The sequence below is a fragment of the Botryllus schlosseri genome, chromosome 13, assembly GCF_051294905.1.
Source record: "Botryllus schlosseri isolate E-star chromosome 13, Bs_hap1, whole genome shotgun sequence".
NCBI classification, from domain to species: domain Eukaryota; kingdom Metazoa; phylum Chordata; class Ascidiacea; order Stolidobranchia; family Styelidae; genus Botryllus; species Botryllus schlosseri.
The window spans coordinates 23,392,994-23,411,325 of NC_137248.1; the positions used below are offsets into that span (position 1 = coordinate 23,392,994).

General features: G+C 39.6%; 1 protein-coding gene and 2 long non-coding RNA genes across 5 annotated transcripts in view; 1 reads left to right on the forward strand and 2 right to left on the reverse strand.

Moving 5' to 3' along the window:
• LOC145453786 (uncharacterized) overlaps positions 1–18,332 on the reverse strand; it is a 495,978-nt gene that overhangs the window by 243,268 nt on the left and 234,378 nt on the right. The window lies entirely within an intron of this gene.
• On the forward strand, positions 1,973–8,470 carry LOC145454302 (sterile alpha motif domain-containing protein 3-like). 3 transcript variants are annotated; one of them, XM_080332296.1, is made up of 9 exons: positions 1,973–3,027; positions 3,257–3,393; positions 3,453–3,776; positions 3,887–3,980; positions 5,297–5,458; positions 5,520–5,732; positions 5,803–5,929; positions 6,784–6,863; positions 7,900–8,470. In XM_080332296.1, the coding sequence occupies exons 3-9, from the start codon at positions 3,529–3,531 to the stop codon at positions 8,152–8,154; spliced, it is 1,179 nt and encodes a 392-aa protein (XP_080188422.1). In that variant the 5' UTR covers positions 1,973–3,027; positions 3,257–3,393; positions 3,453–3,528; the 3' UTR covers positions 8,155–8,470. The 3 variants fall into 3 exon arrangements, with proteins under 3 accessions (XP_080188422.1, XP_080188421.1, XP_080188423.1); XM_080332295.1 differs by having other exon boundaries at positions 1,973–3,393; XM_080332297.1 differs by having other exon boundaries at positions 1,973–3,776.
• Positions 8,825–17,180, reverse strand: LOC145454762 (uncharacterized). The gene is made up of 3 exons (XR_013920223.1): positions 16,775–17,180; positions 16,531–16,652; positions 8,825–9,051 (listed from the first exon to the last, which is right to left on the reverse strand). It is a non-coding gene; the product is annotated as an uncharacterized LOC145454762 (long non-coding RNA).

An 18,332-nucleotide genomic window follows, 5' to 3' on the forward strand; every position in this document is an offset into this window, starting at 1 on the left:
GAAAGTTGACTTTTTTTTAGTCAACCAACCTCGGAGTAGGAAAAATTTACCAATTTTTCAGGAATTTCCTTCGGTTTTGCAACTTATAAAATTATGAAATAGTGTCCTCTTTTCAGATGTCCAAAATATGGTAACCCTATAATTAGGGATTTGGAAACATATCACGTAACAAATTGAAACACATAGGCCTGCCGTATAATGCGTAATTTGACAATGGCAACAGAGAAGGTTTGAACTAAACTGTGGAAAGAGTAATTTCTTGTGACTTCAATTGCTACTCATGCTTTTCCACATTTACTTTATTTTAAATCTGGATTTCGCATGTCAGGTAGGCTACGTAGGCAGTGTAATAATCGTGGCATATTAATGAACACGGAACAGGCTTCAAAGTAAACGAATTTCATGTTCATTTGATACAGCATATGGTTTTAATCATTCAAGAAACAAGTTTTGTTTTGAATTTCAAGCAACCTTTCGCGGGCCGCACAGAATAGCTTCGCGGGCCGCATATGGCCCGCGGGCCGCACTTTGCCCATGTCAGGCTTAAAGCATGATAATACATAGATTCTGAGTATCTAGGAAGCTGTCGGAAGCTGTAAAAAAAGCTGCAAAAACTTGTCCTACTTATTAGTAAACATTCATAGCGGTACTTCTACTTATATACTTGAGTAGCAAAGCTGATTACTTTAACGCCCTTTTCATAATACTATAGTATCGAAATGACGCTGTCCTGTAATATAGATGACTTCAGATGGAGCGAAAACTGATCCGAACTATTACATTTATTCACTAACCGTAACAGAACATCGTCATCGACAAAGAAACGACAAATTGTAATTACGCATGCGCGTTGACATCGGGAGTCAGCTAATAAACGACCTACAGTTCAAGAATGATCTGAAGCAATTGAAATCCGCTCGATTCAACCCGTCATCTGGCTGTTGTAATAAAAATTTACACAGCCAGTAGAGCGAGCTGTTTCGAGAGGATAACATGAGCTGGTGTACCAACTACAAAGCATTATAAGTCGATGACATATGCATGGGTACTTATGAAGAGTATCAAGTATCAACCCCCATTCAATCCGACTATTATTGACACTTGCTTTCTGTGCTCAAAGTTGTTAACATAATGAATGTTTTCACTGCGACTGTGAGTAATGAATACCCTTGATCCTAGCCCAATTGATAGATTACGACTAGAGTGATTTTTTGTCATTGCAAACAAAGTCAAAGTTTTGTAGCGTCAAGTAAAAAAATCGTCAAAATGGCATACAAAGTCAAATATTGCTGCAACCTGCATTTCGTTTGTCTCGTAGATGTCTGTAAGGTTGGTGAACTTTTCATTTTACATCTTGTAGCCTACTTTATAGGCGTATCGTTGTAAACGGCTCATTGGCTGCTCATAATGAATCGTGAGCCCTCCAACGAAACAAATCGGTCCAATTTCATGTAAAGATTTGTCAGTTGCTATTTCATAAAGTTTTTCTTCAGGTTAAACTATTTCGTTGGGGCATACAGTTCCAACTAGAAATGGAGGTAAGCAATACAATTCTAACAGTATGTGCGAAAATCTACCTAATTATGACAAATACGATCGTCAGGCTTAGCGGTGATCAGTAATGCCCAGCTTCCACTTTTTCGAATTACTAGAGTAGGCTTTGCTTATTTGTACCACATGTTACTTACTCCAGTTGTTATGTTTATATAATTCTTCCACGTCTACCTAACAGTTTTTACACGTTCGATTTCGCAAAGTAGAAAGTAGTTTGATTGTGTGTCCGGTGACATGTTTGGACAAAACCAGGCGACAATGTTTACTTAAAAATCGCTAATTCTAATTGTGATAGAGTAGAAATTTACGATGTTACTTCTATATTTGCCAACAACGATGGCTACTTCTGGTGATGTGCAAGATATACCGCACAAGATCTCAAGCGACATTAATTAAATTCTCAGCGATAAACCACACTGTAAATCTAAAAGGTGGAAAAAATGGTAGGAAAATGGAGGAAGATACTTTCTCTCCATTTATCCACCGTATCTCCACCACATATGGAGGAATTTAGAGGGTGGAAAGAGGGAGGAATGAATAGTCTACCATATTTGGTGGAAAACAGTTATTGACATGGTGGAAATCAGAAATGACTGTTCGCAAACTGTCGTATTGCCCAATTAAGACATAACAGTCGATACTGGCTCATAGTTAATAACGTCATCAGACACGAATTTGGAGTCGAGTGTTGTTTTTTCACTCAATATAAAGTCATAGTCGCATGCATTTTGGAATATTGATAAAATATTAAACAGTTTTATTCAAGTGGTTTAGCCAGTAGAGGGATTAGTAAATTTGAAAATGTCTGACTGCTATAATGGATTGTGATGATTATTTCAAGATCCTGCACGACCGTAGCATAACCAAAACGTATATTATTATTGCCAATATTCTCACCAATGAACCGTGACCGGCGGTAATTCAGCATCCGGGACTCTGACAATTTGCTATTTCGAATATACGGGGAAGCGCTCTCCGTCGTCAGTCAGTCAGTCGACAGAAAAAGATATCTATATTCATTGATTTTGAGTTAATCACAGTTATGATTATTGTTGAGTGTAGTTCATAAGTTGTGTCATATGCTTAATCGAGTTCTTATGAAGTACCGGTATCGCTCGTGACTAAAAATACAATGAACTTGCCATAAGCAGTTAGCAGTACCTGAGAGATGAGAATGATGCATCTGATGACCCGATACTGTTTTTCTGCTGATATCTTGTTTGGTGGGAAGGTAATTCAAGTAACCCAACGGGTGATTATAATGCAAGAAATTATCTAGGAAGAATACATTTTCATATTCATGTATACTATAGATAGAGCTATTGGGTATTCAAACTGGTTCTGTATTTAATTTTACCATCAGGAGCTGCATATTTATAATTTGGATTTTCATTGCGACTGTTGCAAGGAGACATCTCGTTTGAATGAAAGGAAATCTTCTGATATATTTCTGGCGTCACAATTTTTGTAAATGTGAGAATTTACTATGAATACATTCAGTATAATTCTGCCAATACTAAACGACGGATCACGGTCACGGACGATGCATAACTTGTCTTCAGTCCCGCTCAGTCCGACGTTTAGTATTACAGTATCTGTGGTTAATCAATATAGTGTTAGACTGTCATTCAGCATAATAATTGATACCAGTGCGTTTTAGTTGTGAATTGAATGTTAAAATGTAAAATGTATGACTTAACAGGACATCAGTAGAGAAATTACTATGAATGTGTTGAAATGTCCTATCCTTGCATGCATGAACCAGTACTTGGACAGGAAGTCTCTATTGGCTCAGGTTCGGCGCTGCCACTATATGTGTACAAACTTCAAGTGTTACGGGTGAGTTTAGGCTTGACTTCATTTATCAATTTTTTCACCTCTATACCCAATTTTCCTAGAAAAAGTACAAAGCGTTTGCGACAGCAGCATCACTAGCGACTCCCTATAACTGTGGATTAATCTGAACGTGATGTGATGGATGATTCAGTTGAATCATTACTGGATTCATCTGAATCTATTGTGACGAATGATTCAGTTGAATCATCACTTTCACGTTCACACCAACGATGGCCTGTGGTCTACAACATCCCAACTTTTCCTCAATACCTGGTGCAACGCATCAAACACCTAGTACCTGGGAGCGCTGGCAATATTGTAATTCCATCAAGACTGAGAAAAGAGATCAGGACAATGCTCTTTCAAGATCTTTTGCAATATACTTTGTAAGTATAATTCTATTCAATTCATCCGTGGTATTTTGTTTTGAAACTCGTGCATGCATTTCGTTAGTTTGGATAGATATCAACTAACTATATGCCGATCTATCTAACAGGTACCCCACTGCGCATCAGTATCAAGAAGTATGCTCGGCATTATTAAGAAACTATCCAGTTTTGAAAGACAATAACGAAGAAAATTCCAGCTACGTAAGTCAGCTGCATCCTGCATGTACCTGTAGTCCTGGGCAAATATCCATAGTAAACTGTCCTTGCCCATTACAAATGAATTCTGTACTACTGTATGTTTTCATATCAGCGTATTATACGCACCAATATCGACGGCCGCTAACACATACTAATTGAATTACGTGTTGACGCCCACACAAATTTCCGCACATTGCCCAGGCCTGATATAATCTATTCTTGTTGACGATTTTTTGGCGTATGATTAGGCTTACCATACGTCCTCTTTTAAGAGGATTTGTCCTCTTGTTTGAAAGTGTCCTCGGAGGACGCCATTTTGTCCTCTTTTTTGAGATTTTTTCCTCTTTTTTGAAAATTTACTTCAGATTTAGAGCAAATTGCGAGTGATATGCCGCAAATTAGCACAGAAGTGACGCTCCGGCGGGTATTTCGGGGTGGAAAACGGTGATTTTAGCTCTGAGCGAAAAGATGACCTTTTTTTTTTTAGTCAACCGATCGCAAAGTGAGAAAAATTCACCGGTTTTTGAGGATTCTACTCCGGTTTTGCAAGTTGCAAATTTCTGAAAAAGTGTCCTCTTTTTAGATTTCCAAAATATGGTAAGCTTACATCCGGAAGTCCGGAAGCACTGTCAATTAGCGAGTCACTGATGTCTGGTGAACAATTAAATACGCGCTGGTATTACGCAGCCTCGGCGACAGTTTTTGCAAATCAAAATGGCGCCTATGGTCTCTTTTGTCATGACTATACCTGTACACTGTATGCAGCTCCAATGTAGTTCTGAAGGCAATAATCACAATTCCAGAATAACTACAAGATAATCCGAGTCCAAGTCGTTATGTTCAATGTTAGGTTTTCAGTTCAATCCACTTTTTGTCAATTCTGCTAAAGTGATTGGCTCCCATCCAGAATACAGTAATTTTCCTCAGTCTTAACAGTTTCTGGCCCTATTTTGCCAAGTATCAGGACTCATACTCGAAATAACTATTCTTCGAAGTTGCAATGAAAAATTGATTCGAGTCGAGTCATTTAACGTATTTGTAAAAAAAAAAGAATTGAGTCAAGTCGAGTCACCCAAAAATCGCGACTTGAGTCCATGCAATGGAACCACCTCAAAACAGCCCTCAAAGTCTGAAAATCGGCATTGTTGCCAACAATCGCTCAACGAAATTGACCATTGGTATGTTCATTGTGTCGTGGCGCTGCCAGTGTTGAAACAATGCCGATTTTCAGACTTTGCGGGCTGTTTAGGTTTTTTTCTTGCTTTTAGTATTAGTACCCTCTGCAGAGTTGAGTGTAACAATAATTGCAATTTCTTCAGGGCTCGTGGCATATTGCCTTAAAGCAGAAGTTCAAGGACTACCGAAGACCGTTACAAGCTAAATTGGTGAATCAGATGAAGCAGAAGTATGGTACAAAACGAAAGAATGTCATTGAGGAAGAAGAAGAAACCAGCAGCTCAAGATGCAAAAGAGCCAGGGTTGTAAGTCCAATTAATTTTTATCTTGGTTTTGAGATGAGCTAGTTAAATTCTAATTTTTCAGGATAATTTCTGTCCGGATCTTGTCGAATATCAACACAGCATTGATAATCACATAAAAGATATACAACAAGAAGTGAAAAAGAGGGAACCAAACCAAGTCACGCTCCTAGACCGAATGAAGAGGACCCACCAACACCGCAGAAATCAGATTTTAGAAGGGGCTCAGTTATCGGAGATACTCCTGACCTATCCAGCACTATGGGATGCTCAATGGGTAAGTACAGTAGTCTATAGTATGAATTGTCATTGCTACAGGTGTATCATATTTTATGTAACATATTAAGATGTTGAAAGAGGCTGAAACCTTGATTGGGTTTGATATTTTAAAGCACACAACACAGAGCCGCTACAATGTAGCTCAGGGCAAGATAAAGTGGCACAAAGTTCCCGAGACTATTCAAGGATTACTTGGTGAGAATATTATTTCATGAAATTGTGTGGCATTGCAAATTTTCCGCTAACAACTTTTTTCGAATGAATTCAAGTGCAATGGCTCTCTGACTTCTACCGTTGCGAGGCAATTGTAGAAACTTGTTTGACTTGCGCCTCACCAATAATCGTGGCTTTCACAATAACATTGTCTCGTACCAGCCGGTTACAGTTGGATTCATTTCCGAAAATTACACGCGTTCAAAATAAATATCGGAACACTAGAAGTCAGGGTTGTAATGACTCGAGTCATGACTCTACTCGAGTCAAAATTTTCTGATGACTCGAGTCATTTTTTCAAAATACGGAAATGACTCGACTCGAGTCAATCTGTGTATTGACTCGACTTGGACTCGAGTCATTGCACATGACTCGGACCAAGTCATTGACTCGAGACTCAGACGGCCAAGACCGACATTTCATTGTAATTTCGTAGAATTGAGAAGTAACCATCCTACTGGGATTTCGTCTGATTGGTACTGGTACTTGAAAATGCGACCAGAAACTGCTAAAAGGGAGGAAAATTAGTATATTATAAATGCTAAACATTCGATATCACCAAACATAGTTATATAAAGCGAGTTTAACAAGACTTTAACTGGAAACTGAGCAGTCAACATAATGACTTGGACTCGGACTCGAGTCATGATATCATGACTCGGACTTGACCCTCTGCTCGATGACTTGGACTCGGTGGTGAATTGAAAATGACTCGACTTGACTCGAGTCAATATAATAAAAGTGAAATTGACTTGTGACATGGAGTCTTGTGACTTGGTTACAACCCTGCTAGAAGTAATCATCGATGGTTCTAATAACCTGCGTCTGCTTTATAGGTGATGGAGTGGTGGATTGGCGTGCTGGTATACCAAACATGTTTGGAGAAGGATATGACAATTTTCTTCATATTGGAGAGGTAAGCTGTTCGTAGATAGATGATGTATTATGTATAATACACATTGTTGAAACTAAACAGTTAGTTAGTTGATCGTAAACTAACTAAGGTTTATTTTTATTTGATTTTGAAAATTCAGTAGTTGTAGTTCTAGTTGCTGATTTTGAAAATTCAGTAGTTGTGGTTCTAGTTCAGTGGTTCTCAACCGGGGGTCCGCGAAGCATTTTCAGGGGGTCCGCGAAGCCTCTAAATTTATACCATAGTTGATAACGTAATTTGTGTTTGTTTTTTTAATTAGGAAAATCATGAGGCCGTCTCGCTTCATTAAAAACTCCAAACTCACATCAACAGAATGGCCGTCTGATATGAAATATCCTGCTGTGAGACTCATTTTAATTGCTGAATTGCCAAGAGCCTACTGATACAAATATTTTCAAGAAAAGTCTTTGTTTGCACGCTCCCGCGGGGTCCGTGACGGTCCAAAAAGGGTCCGAGAAGACAAAAAGGTTGATAACCACTGTTGTAGTTGCTGTTCTAGTCTGGTTTCCACCTCGCCATCTCATCCGCGTAAGCGGTCTCTTACAAAATTCGTAGAAGTGGCCCGTGCTGCAAGTCGGCAAATACGGAATGAAAAATAAATAATACCGGCCCGGTGTAAATGACCATAGTGGTAGACCAGTGTTTCATAACCGAGTCACGAGTCAATCCATATTTCTGATATGCCCCAACAACTTCTACCAATAGAAAGTGTCAAAATTGCTCAATTAAATAGTTTCATAGACCTGGTACAGGCGTCGCATAGCTTTAGTAATGGATTGGAGCTCATGAGATTGAAATAGATACTTCATCGCGACTGAAATATATACTTCATCGCGACCAAAGCAGACTGACTTGACAAGATTATTTTTAAAAGTATAAATCAAATGAGCAACACTTCGTGACACAAAGTCATGTTTATAACTTGTGCATTGGTAATATAAATTGTCCTATGTACTAAACCTATCTCGATATCATAATGATCTGAAGTCCGAAGATTTCATAGTAATATATCTTTCAGGTTTCTATCTCTCCATATCCAACGATGGTCTACAATTTGCAATGGAGCCTGCACTTGGATGGACTCGTCTTCTCAAAAAACATTGAAAGTTTTGATGAACCACTTGCTCTTCTGATCGCAGCTCATTGGATATTTAACATCAAGTTTCAGAAGACTATCAAGCACACTCTCACCTTCATTTCGTCATACCTGCTAAAGCTGCCTGGCGTAGAGCTGACAAATTCCGTTGTGAGGACTACCAATATGTTGCCATAAACAATGGAACTGTCATCATAGTTATGTAGGGTTACCATACGGAGGTTCGAGCGGGTCATTCGGAAGTCGATTGTAAGTGCCTACTTTTAATTTTAGTCAATACCACTAAATTTAAGTAAAAAGATGGTAATTCTGGAGTCATCACTTTCATTCAACACCAAAAGTTTTCCAGCAAAAAATAGCAAAATCTGCTGTCATTCTTGATCAACTAACTTTCCTGAATTGGTAAAATTGTCCTCCTTTTTGATTCCGTAATATGGTAACCCTACAGTAATGGCTGTTTGAATTCGCTTAATAAAATGCATGAAATACCATACTTGTATGTTTTCAATTGGATTTGTATTTTTCGGTATTGCATATAGCGCAGCGATGTGTGGCAGCTGACAGATAGGTTGGGGTGGAAGGTATGTCCCCCATATAGGGTGGAGGGTGTTCCCCCATATAGGGAGGAAGGTATTCCCCCATATAGGGAGGAAGGTATTTCCACCATGATGGGGGTGGATTTACATTCCACCATAAATGGTCAAAAGCGTGAACCACTTTTAATGGAGGAAATCTCCACCTTTTAGAATTACAGTGGCATAGTGTCATTTCGACATTGGCATATTGACTTATGCCAACAACTGTCTTGTGAAACATTGTAATACAGTCCTAATTTTGCTATGATATGGTGCTTGTTCCTTCTCCAACGTTCTCTTATATGCTGTTTTCTGCGTAAAACAGGCCCACCACGCCTTGTATACGTGGCATCCAATTTCCAATGAACACTTGTCTTCAATCAACAGAGAAATGAGGTCGGTAGTTTGGACGATGGGAACGTTTTGTTCTCATTTATGTTCGGCAGGTAAATACTGGTGATTCTGTGATTCGCGTGCGCCAAAGAACCCAGAATATACCCTGTAAACAGTATCAAATTTTATGCCAATTTCAGCATATTCATCAGATCTATTTTATATGCAACTTTAATATCACTCCATACATTCCGGTGGCGGCAACAAAAAAGGATTTCGACGGGAACCAATATATACCACTGTATCATCCAAAATACGATTCCATGCGTGATTCGCTCGGAAATAGGCTGGAGGGAGGTCACGAGTCTATTCGGGGACGCAGTGGCGGAGTGGGCTATGTCTGATGCGAATGCAACCAGGGCCTTGAAGATGCAGCTTGGGCTTGTGAGCCGTGCATTTTCACCGGGGCTGGAGTCAATTGTGCGAGGAATAGCTCCGGCTCCAATGTATTTCATAAGATGCTTTTCTACTACTAATGTTGAATTCACATAATTTTACAGCAACCCTTCACAAAATTCGGAATTGTTGCCTTTTTGCGTATTCTTTTTTTAACCAGACATGTTGCTGGGGATTTGACAGTAGAACAGTCACATGTTCATAGCAGCAACCGACGGAGTGACCCAATGGATAGTTATAACACAGGTATTTCACGGAGCCGGAGCAGTGGCATCAATGAGCTCCGGAGCTGGAGATCAGGCTAATTTATGATTAAGGAGAGCTTCGGATCTAGAACTAGAGCAATTAAACATTATTACCTGCGTCAAAGTCACGATTGCAGCTGATATTTGAGTCCAGTAGTGCAAAATTGAACCTATCCGCCACGAAGACTCTCTATCCAGGCCAACAATAGCGTAAGAGACTAAATGCCCGTTGCGCACCGACTGATAACCACTGATCAATTATATATTGATCCACAAATTGTTTTTGTTGTTTATTAAACACAATATTATGTCCTTAAAACCTGTTGCTTCATTGTAACACGGTCAGGAATTGCGTCAAATATAATAATTATTAATTATTAAAATCTATTTATGGTGCTGAAAGCAACGAATGTCTTTAGCACCGCAAGCTAATTAATCTCTTTAACAAACCCAGGCAAAATATCGATTTTGTAACGGACTATAGGATATTCACAATATTGATGTAATCGATGTGATTTTGTACCAAGAAAACGGTCAGTAACACTATACAAAAATGACCACAGCAACAAAGCTCAAAAGTCATATATATGTCAATTTCAGGATGACACGAATTCTATGGTGTACGAGGTAGTATTTTAGTCATTAGAGAGGTTCGCAAGATAGAAATTAACAATGAATTCGACACATAGTGCAACGATTAATATACGCTGAAACGCAGATCTCAGATCATAATCTACAAGTTGTTATATGATAGTAGTACTTAAACATTTTAGACAGCGACCCAAATCTAAGTTTTATCAGAATCTCGCGACCCAACCCTCGCACATCGAAATGATTCATTTTTAATGTTAGTATGCTGAGTTTATAAGGTCACGGTCATATTTGAAATGGAAAAGATGCAGAGAATCAATTGTACAATACGAAGTTCTAAGAAACATGTCTGACGCACGCGATTTCAAATTGGCATTATTCCGTTCGAGACGTTTCGACGATCGACGAACCTATTAATGTGGAAGGTTTTGGCCAACCACCGACGGTCATTTAGGGCCAAGGTATTACCGGCGCAAGTTACAGCTTTCCTGGGACGGAAAAAATCAGTTTGCGAAAAACCAATTTGTGTAATATAAGATCAGCACATTTTCTTGATCATCTCAAACACTTTGCTACGTGTCTTATTTATTCCATGAAGTTCTCAACACGGTGACTTTGGACGGATATGCACAAACTACGTGCAGGAGATCGACCGAAGTGCGAAGAGATATAATTTTGTCGCAACCAATTTAGCAATTATTACAGACATAGAAGATCGATCGCATGCGGTCGCGACCCCAAATTTATACCCTTACTTTGAGAACTCATGTTATGAGATATTGATAGCAACAAGAATTTGCTCCATCCATGTCGTCGTCATAAGTCATCATTTACAAACATCACCAGCGGTGTTCCAGTTAATGGCTACTAGTACTCCGACAATGCCTCCACTTTACAGCTATGGGCTATAGCCACGGGCAAACGATTTCCGTTTGTGGATGCTTAGTGACTCTCTGTTGTGACCTTTCACCAGCAATGACGCAATAGCAAGAACGACATCCGCAACATATATAAGTGTGTAAAACACACATGTAGGATGTAAATAGTTTAGGATTCTTCAAGGGATGAAATACTATTTTAGCTCCATTTTAGTTTTACACAACACTCCGTAGTAGGAAATTAAAAGCAAAACGCTTTTAGCTATTCGGATAACTTTTCTGCACCATGCTGTTCTACAAGACGGACGCAATTTCACCGCAGTAAAAGCAACTGATATGACACGGCCTTATATAAGTTCATTGTCGATTGTTAATGGATTTATAGACATTCCGTCACCATATTCACTCATATTTTTTTAAAGAAACGAGTAACTAATTATTGCAGGGACTGGCAACATACGGCCCGCGACATGATTTTGAGCGGCCCGCAAGACAGTTTCCGCGCGGTCGTAAATTATATTGTGGCCCACAGCCACAGTCTGCCACAATCCCCCACTCCTTGCTTTGAACGTCAAATTTCAGTGATTGTAGGTTATTCTTATGCGTGCGTGTGTGTATATCGTGCGAGACTGTTTCTTAGGCGTATGTTTGTCAACACGGGAAGGCTTGCATTACCGGCATTCACGCATGAAATGAAGCTTCATGAATTGATATGTCGGCAATAATAAAAAGACAGATCCAAACCCTCGTTCGTATACAATACATTTTCCCAGAGGCCCGCAACATATATGTCCACGAAGGGATTTTGAGCGGCCCACGGACAGTTTTCGGTCTTTCGTGATAATATTGTCACAGTCTGCCGCAAATCTACACTACCTAATTGCTTAGCACGTCAAATAATAGTGACTGTATTTTATTCTTTCTTTTTTTCTGACACAAACAATAGTGATTGTCAATTTTACTTCAGTTCTTTGTTTTCTTTGCGTTCTACATGCAGCCAAAGTTCGAGGAACTTGATGACAACTTTGATTGACCACGGATGTCTCATTGGCTTCAACGGCTATTGAAGTAGCGGCCTACACCACGTTAATAAATTTTTTTGTATACTGTTTTGGTCTCCATGCTTCAAACTTAAAGTTTACATTAAATAAGATTATTCCTAGGTGGATAAATGCGCGTTTAATGTATTGATTTAGGAATCCGGCCCGCCGACTGCAAAAGTTGCACGCGTCTGGTTTATTGTGTCATATCTTGAGGATTAGAATTGCTATCCGGTGTCCGAATTGTCCGGGGTTTTTACATGCAATTTTTACTTTTGTTCCGTTTCCGAGCATGTTGGCAGAATAAAGCCGGGGCGACTGAACTTGAGTAAAAACGCTGACTATTTCTACCATTTCTTGAACCTTGTGCAGATTTTACGCATTGTAATATAAATCGAAGGCACTTACGTGATGTGATTCTTGTAGTTACGTAAGCTGTGCAATTACAAGGAAGCTGCGTTTGTCCACGTTTATTTTCTACGTTCTTTTTCTACGTGGAATCCATTGCTTCACTGCTGCGATGTAGATTCAACCTTCGTGAAAATGTAATATATTACACCGACAGGTGTGGAATCTCTAAAATAGGAATGGGGGCCATAGCAAATGATAAAATGAAAGCCCGCATCAACTACTCGTGTGCCATCTCGCACAGAATACTCCCCTCTTAATGGGGGCAGTCATGGGGCTTCAAATAGCCTACCCTTTGCTTTTGATCACTGATGTTTAAATTCTCTCTTAGGTACAACGGAATCTTCAGACATTTTAGACAACCATGCGTTCAGAATAAGGATTGTAGCTATCCGTACACAGCAATGACTTTCCCGAATAAATCCTAATCTATATTGCAAATCCCAATCGACCATCAGTTTTCTAAAAATCGAAATCGAAATTTCACTTTTACTCCATATCAACATTTAAATTCCGACACCCTATATATAAATATTGGTAAAAGTCCTAATTTAGAATTATATGTTTCGATGTGAACAGTCGCCGGGTGTACAATAAAGTAAGTTCCCGTACAAAATCATAATCGCAAGTTTTTATCCATTATCATTCCCGAATGAAAATACTGAATCCATATCCAAATATTGATATTTTTTCAGGAAAATATAACTTGGTTTCTCATGTTCTGGCCATTCCAAAACCCGATCAAATGAAACTAAATCCTAAACGTAAAGATACTTATATATAAACTGCAGTCGCGTATACAAGAAGGACAAATCCCACAAAATATAATCATTATATAATCGAGGCAATATGTCATCACATCACTATATCAATACACGTGTGCTGGCGAAGGAGATTATCAAGATGAAATCCTAGCACACGGCTGTAGACATCAGCCACAGTTGATGCTCTCAAAGCAACCTTATCTGATGTTTATCAGATACCATTTTATGAACTAGGCCTACGTACTATATTGAACTAATGCAGGGTTTTTCATCCTGCCATGGACCAGTAATTGCCCACAAAGTTCATGATGTATCGTATGGTTTTCCAGACCATCCCTATTTATTTGTCCTAATGTGGAGGGGCAATGACATGGCACCTAGTAATGACGGGGTAGCGAGGGCTACTAGACCACTTGACATTGGAGCCACCGTTTCTACAGTCATCATCTTACCAAACAGGCCGTGGTGAGGACTGAGCGAGAAATATGACCTTATTTTCATTGAACGATACTGGGCCAACGCCCAGAGCAAAATAGTTTCGAAACCCCTGAACTATAGCATAAAAAACCATTACCTTTCACTTATCGACCCGCATTATTAATATCAGAGGTAACCGCATTAGTTTGCGTTGGCACTCAATTGGAAGTAGAGTGCTACTCCAATCGCAAGTAAAAGGAGCAATTTCCAAAATATGTCAAAACTGCTTTACTTTGAAGTAGAATGTATGGGTATGAAAACTGCGCAGTATAGTAGGTAGTTGAAAGACAGTTTTTTTCGAGGCTTCGCATACTTTTTGTAGTTGTTCGGCCGTATAGCTACTTTGTAAATTGTGGGGTATCTTCGCTACGATGACGAATCACTAATGACATTACATACAAGTGCAATTGCCGAAGTTATATTCGGTTCCGATGATAGCATTTACGTTATGTTACGTTATTCGTAAATCCCACAAACTACTTTCTACTTCGCAAAATGGAATGTAAAAAAAGAAAGTATGTTTGCCGAAAAACTGTTCTTACTTGACTACTCCGGAATATAGAAGTAAAATACAACTCTGATCAAAATGAATGTTTGATTCAGATGCATGATGTCGAATCACTATTCTAAGCCCTAATTACAACTCCATAGGTGCAAGGTACCTCCAAGATTTCAAATATGCAGGTTCTTATTTCCTAAAACGTCTACTCCATGATGAGAGGATTCCAGTCGAAATCTTGGAAGTATAAATTCTTAACATAAATAGATATTTTGCTGGCTGCCATATTATTGATCATGCAAATCAGTATATTCTCTTTTCTTTTTAGCGACATGTATCATATATCAAGTGTTCTTCTCCCGCAGAGATCGTATTTCACGCACATCTGCTTCAACTTACGTCGCGGGTCGGATTCAAACCTTCAGATCGCTCGCGGGCCTGATCAGTCAAATAATTTCAAGTTGTTACCTCGAAATCCACGCCCGTGTTTTCAGATGAATACTATGTATTATCAAGACTGTAAACGGGATCTTAGATTACGATATATTACGGATCACAGGGGTTCTATTCTAGTAACATCTTTATTCGCAAACAATCGAATTAGCAAAAGTACGGTGATTGGCCGGTTGAATACAGTTACAAACCGTTAAAACAGTGCCTCTAACGACGATATAAGCACGCATATTTCTATGCAGTCTATGTTTTGGTTGTAATCTAGCGTTAGCCCTTGATTGGGTAGCCTATATACCCTGTGGGTAATGCTAGAGATGTGACGCTCAATAAACAATAATTTGCTTCATCAGTACTAATTTGCAATGCGAGAATATGTGGAGGTTGAGGACCTTTTGAGTCAAAACTGATATAGATGATAGAACAACATATATTTTAATTTTAATTATATGACTATTTTATTCTCCATGTAGCCTGCATGTAACGGTTTAGCAGTGGCTTTTTCCCTTCTGAGAAAAATTACTCTTCAGAATTGGGTGTCAATGTCAGTCACCTGGTTCCTAATGATGACCAGAGTGAAACCTTATTACAGCTGTCGGATGGCTATAATGCGGCCTATAAACTTAACTCAACATGTGATGTGTCGAAGGAATATTCAATGGAAGTAGGGGAGATGTGGTACCGATGAAACACTGGGACCGAAAATGCTTGAAAAATTATCGGTGATAATCCCATGGTTACAGTACGCGACTTTGTCTAGAATGGCATGCTGGCAAAATCTTTCCTCACATGCAAAAAACTTCGACCTGCGTGAGTTATGGGGTCTTTGACAAATGATTTACGTTTTATGGGGTGCAAAGTAAATTTGGATCGAAATATGCATTTTTCTATGTCACCTTCCAGACTAACAAACCCGCAATAATTTTTGATGTGAATTATAGGGCTTGTATCAAGGTTGACACGTAATTTTTGAATCAATACCATCCTCGAGGGGACTAATTTCAATTTAATTACAATATTTATAGGGTGGGGGACTTATGATACCATAGCCAAATCAAGCAAAATAGTTAGACCAACTAATCACCTAAAAACAGAAACACGCCTACATATATTGAGACTGTAAATCAGAGTTACCTGTGGTGTTTTATCGCTATTGCGAGGTATGACGATTTTTCGGTGATATGTATGTGGCATTAATTTTGTAAGTTTTCGCGGAAATCAAAACGTGATTTTATCCCAACATTTGAGTTGATATAAACTATTTAATTCTTGTAGGAGGCGACGAAACATTCTTCATTGGCATGCTGTAACCTAGATTATAAAACACAACAAAACAAGTAGAAAAATTTGAGTTTTGAGGGTTTGTCTCCAATGGCACACGACCATGGAACCTACCGGGTGGGCACCGATGATACGTTCGAGCAACAAATTTCAAACGTTTATAAATATGTTTTGGAAAGGAGGATATCTATGTAAATGTCCGAGATAGCTAGAGCTTGTATCAAAGCGTTGAGACAGCAAAAGATCCGCTATTCTCGGCTGAAGATTTGGGGGCCAGGGATAATTTTGCAATTTTTTATCCATCGGTACCATATCTCCCCTATTTCTTACTAAAAACCTAAACATTTGTTAGAAAACCTGCTGGATAATACAAGTATATTTCCAATCTGCTCAGAATTTCAACGCGGGCCGTATGTTTGACATCCCTGATGTAAACAATCTTGCAGGAGTCATCTACACATTTCATTCACCAAATCAAAAAAGTATAAGCTAATACATTGTCATTCAAGGCTAATATTCGTCGTCATATAAAGCATATAAGTGAGACATATCTTACCTAACACCTTGCGTGAATATAAGCAGTGATTCAGCAAACAAGTCGGAGTTGCAAAAGCGAACAGGACTTGCCGTGTCAGTTACGATGCGCATTGAACTTTAGACGACGACAGATTGTGGCAGCTGTGTGATGAAACGAAATTCTGCTGTTTGATTCGATACCAAGATATTGACTTGACAATATGTCTATTTTCGTCGCCTTTTGATTACGTGCTAGTACTTAACGAGGTATTACCAGGACTCACCTAATGAATATGGTCCGGCCCAAGACCCATCGAGATACAATATACTACCTTAAGTCACGCTGTCTTATGACATACCTAACTGCAGATGTAGCGACTCGTACTATTACGTTTATTCACGTACCGTTATCGAATATGGTCCGTGGACATATTAGCATGCGACACAATAGCAAGCGACACTTGAGCATGCGACACTTGAGCATAGCGACTTTTGGTCATGGCGACTCGTGGGCATGTAGATATATCAGCCCAGGGACATATTAACATGAGGACATATTAGCATGGGGACACATAAGTATAGGGACACACGAGCATGGATACACGTGAGCATAGGGACACATCAACATGGTGACAATTTAATAAGTGCCACTTGAGCATGGTGACACATGAGCTTGCGATACATGAGCCTTGACGACACATGAGCATATGGACACATGGCCATGGGGACATAAGAGCAAAGGTGCACATGAGCATGGGTCATGTATGCATGCGACCCTTGAGCATGCGACACGTCTACATGCAGACACTTGAGCATGCGACACGTGGATATGCAGACAGTTGAGCCTGCGACACTTGAGCATGCGACCCTTGAGCATGGGACAGTTGAGCATGCGACAGTTGTGCATGCGACACTTGGGCATGCGACATTTGCGCATGTGACACGTTGATATGCGGACACTTGAGCATGCGACACATGAGCATGTGGTCATGCTACACTTTGGCATGCGACATTTGAGCATGCGACACTTGAGCATGGGACACTTGGGTATGCGACACTTGAGCATGCGACACTTGGGTATGTGGTCATGCTACACTTGGGCATGCGACACTTGAGCATGCGACATTTGGGCATGCGACACTTGCGCAATGCGACACTTGAGAATGTGACCATATATTAGCGCGTAACCTATTTGATTGCCGCGCGAGGAAAGTGGCAAATTGATTGAGTGGGTGGGTGCATGGTCTGTGACTATATAGATACCTAAGTGTTGGAGGTTTACCTAGGCTCCTCCTCGCCACCTCATCCGCGTCAGCCGTGTCTTACAAAAGCCTAGAGGTGGGCCGTGCTATAAGTCGGCAGTTACGGAAAATAAGAAGTATATCGGCCTGGTGTAAATTACCATAGTAGTCGACAAACACCATGAATACCCCAAAACAAACAATATAGATTTGTCTGAAAATCTCCAAAGATCGGGGTAAAGCAATAAAGGTTGTCATTGCTGTACATATATTGGAATCGTTTACACCAGACGAACTAAAAGGATATATCCTTTCGTGAGACGAAAGCAATTCCAAATTCGCAATTCGACACGGGACTTATTATTTTATTTTGTGGGTCTCAATTTATACGTGAGGTTCAAGCTGCGAGCGCTGGTCTTTTCGGCGCCTGGACAGTGGTCATATCAATGTTGAACATTTCTGTCAACATGTGGCGGTTATTTTATTTCAAGGTTTTATCGTCATTGGTACCTACAAAGAGTCGCGTGTTGCCCGAAACGTGGGTCTCGTGGTGTGAAATTGCCAAACGCCGAAATGCCAGTTCATAAAATAGTCGCGCGTT

Coding starts and splice junctions, on each gene's coding strand:
- LOC145454302 (XM_080332297.1), top strand. CDS start 3,529: ATGGATGATTCAGTTGAATCATTACTGGATTCATCTGAATCTATTGTG. Junction 5,930..6,783: donor GACTATTCAAGGATTACTTG/GTGAGAATATTA, acceptor TCTGCTTTATAG/GTGATGGAGTGGTGGATTGG. Junction 6,864..7,899: donor ATTTTCTTCATATTGGAGAG/GTAAGCTGTTCG, acceptor TATATCTTTCAG/GTTTCTATCTCTCCATATCC.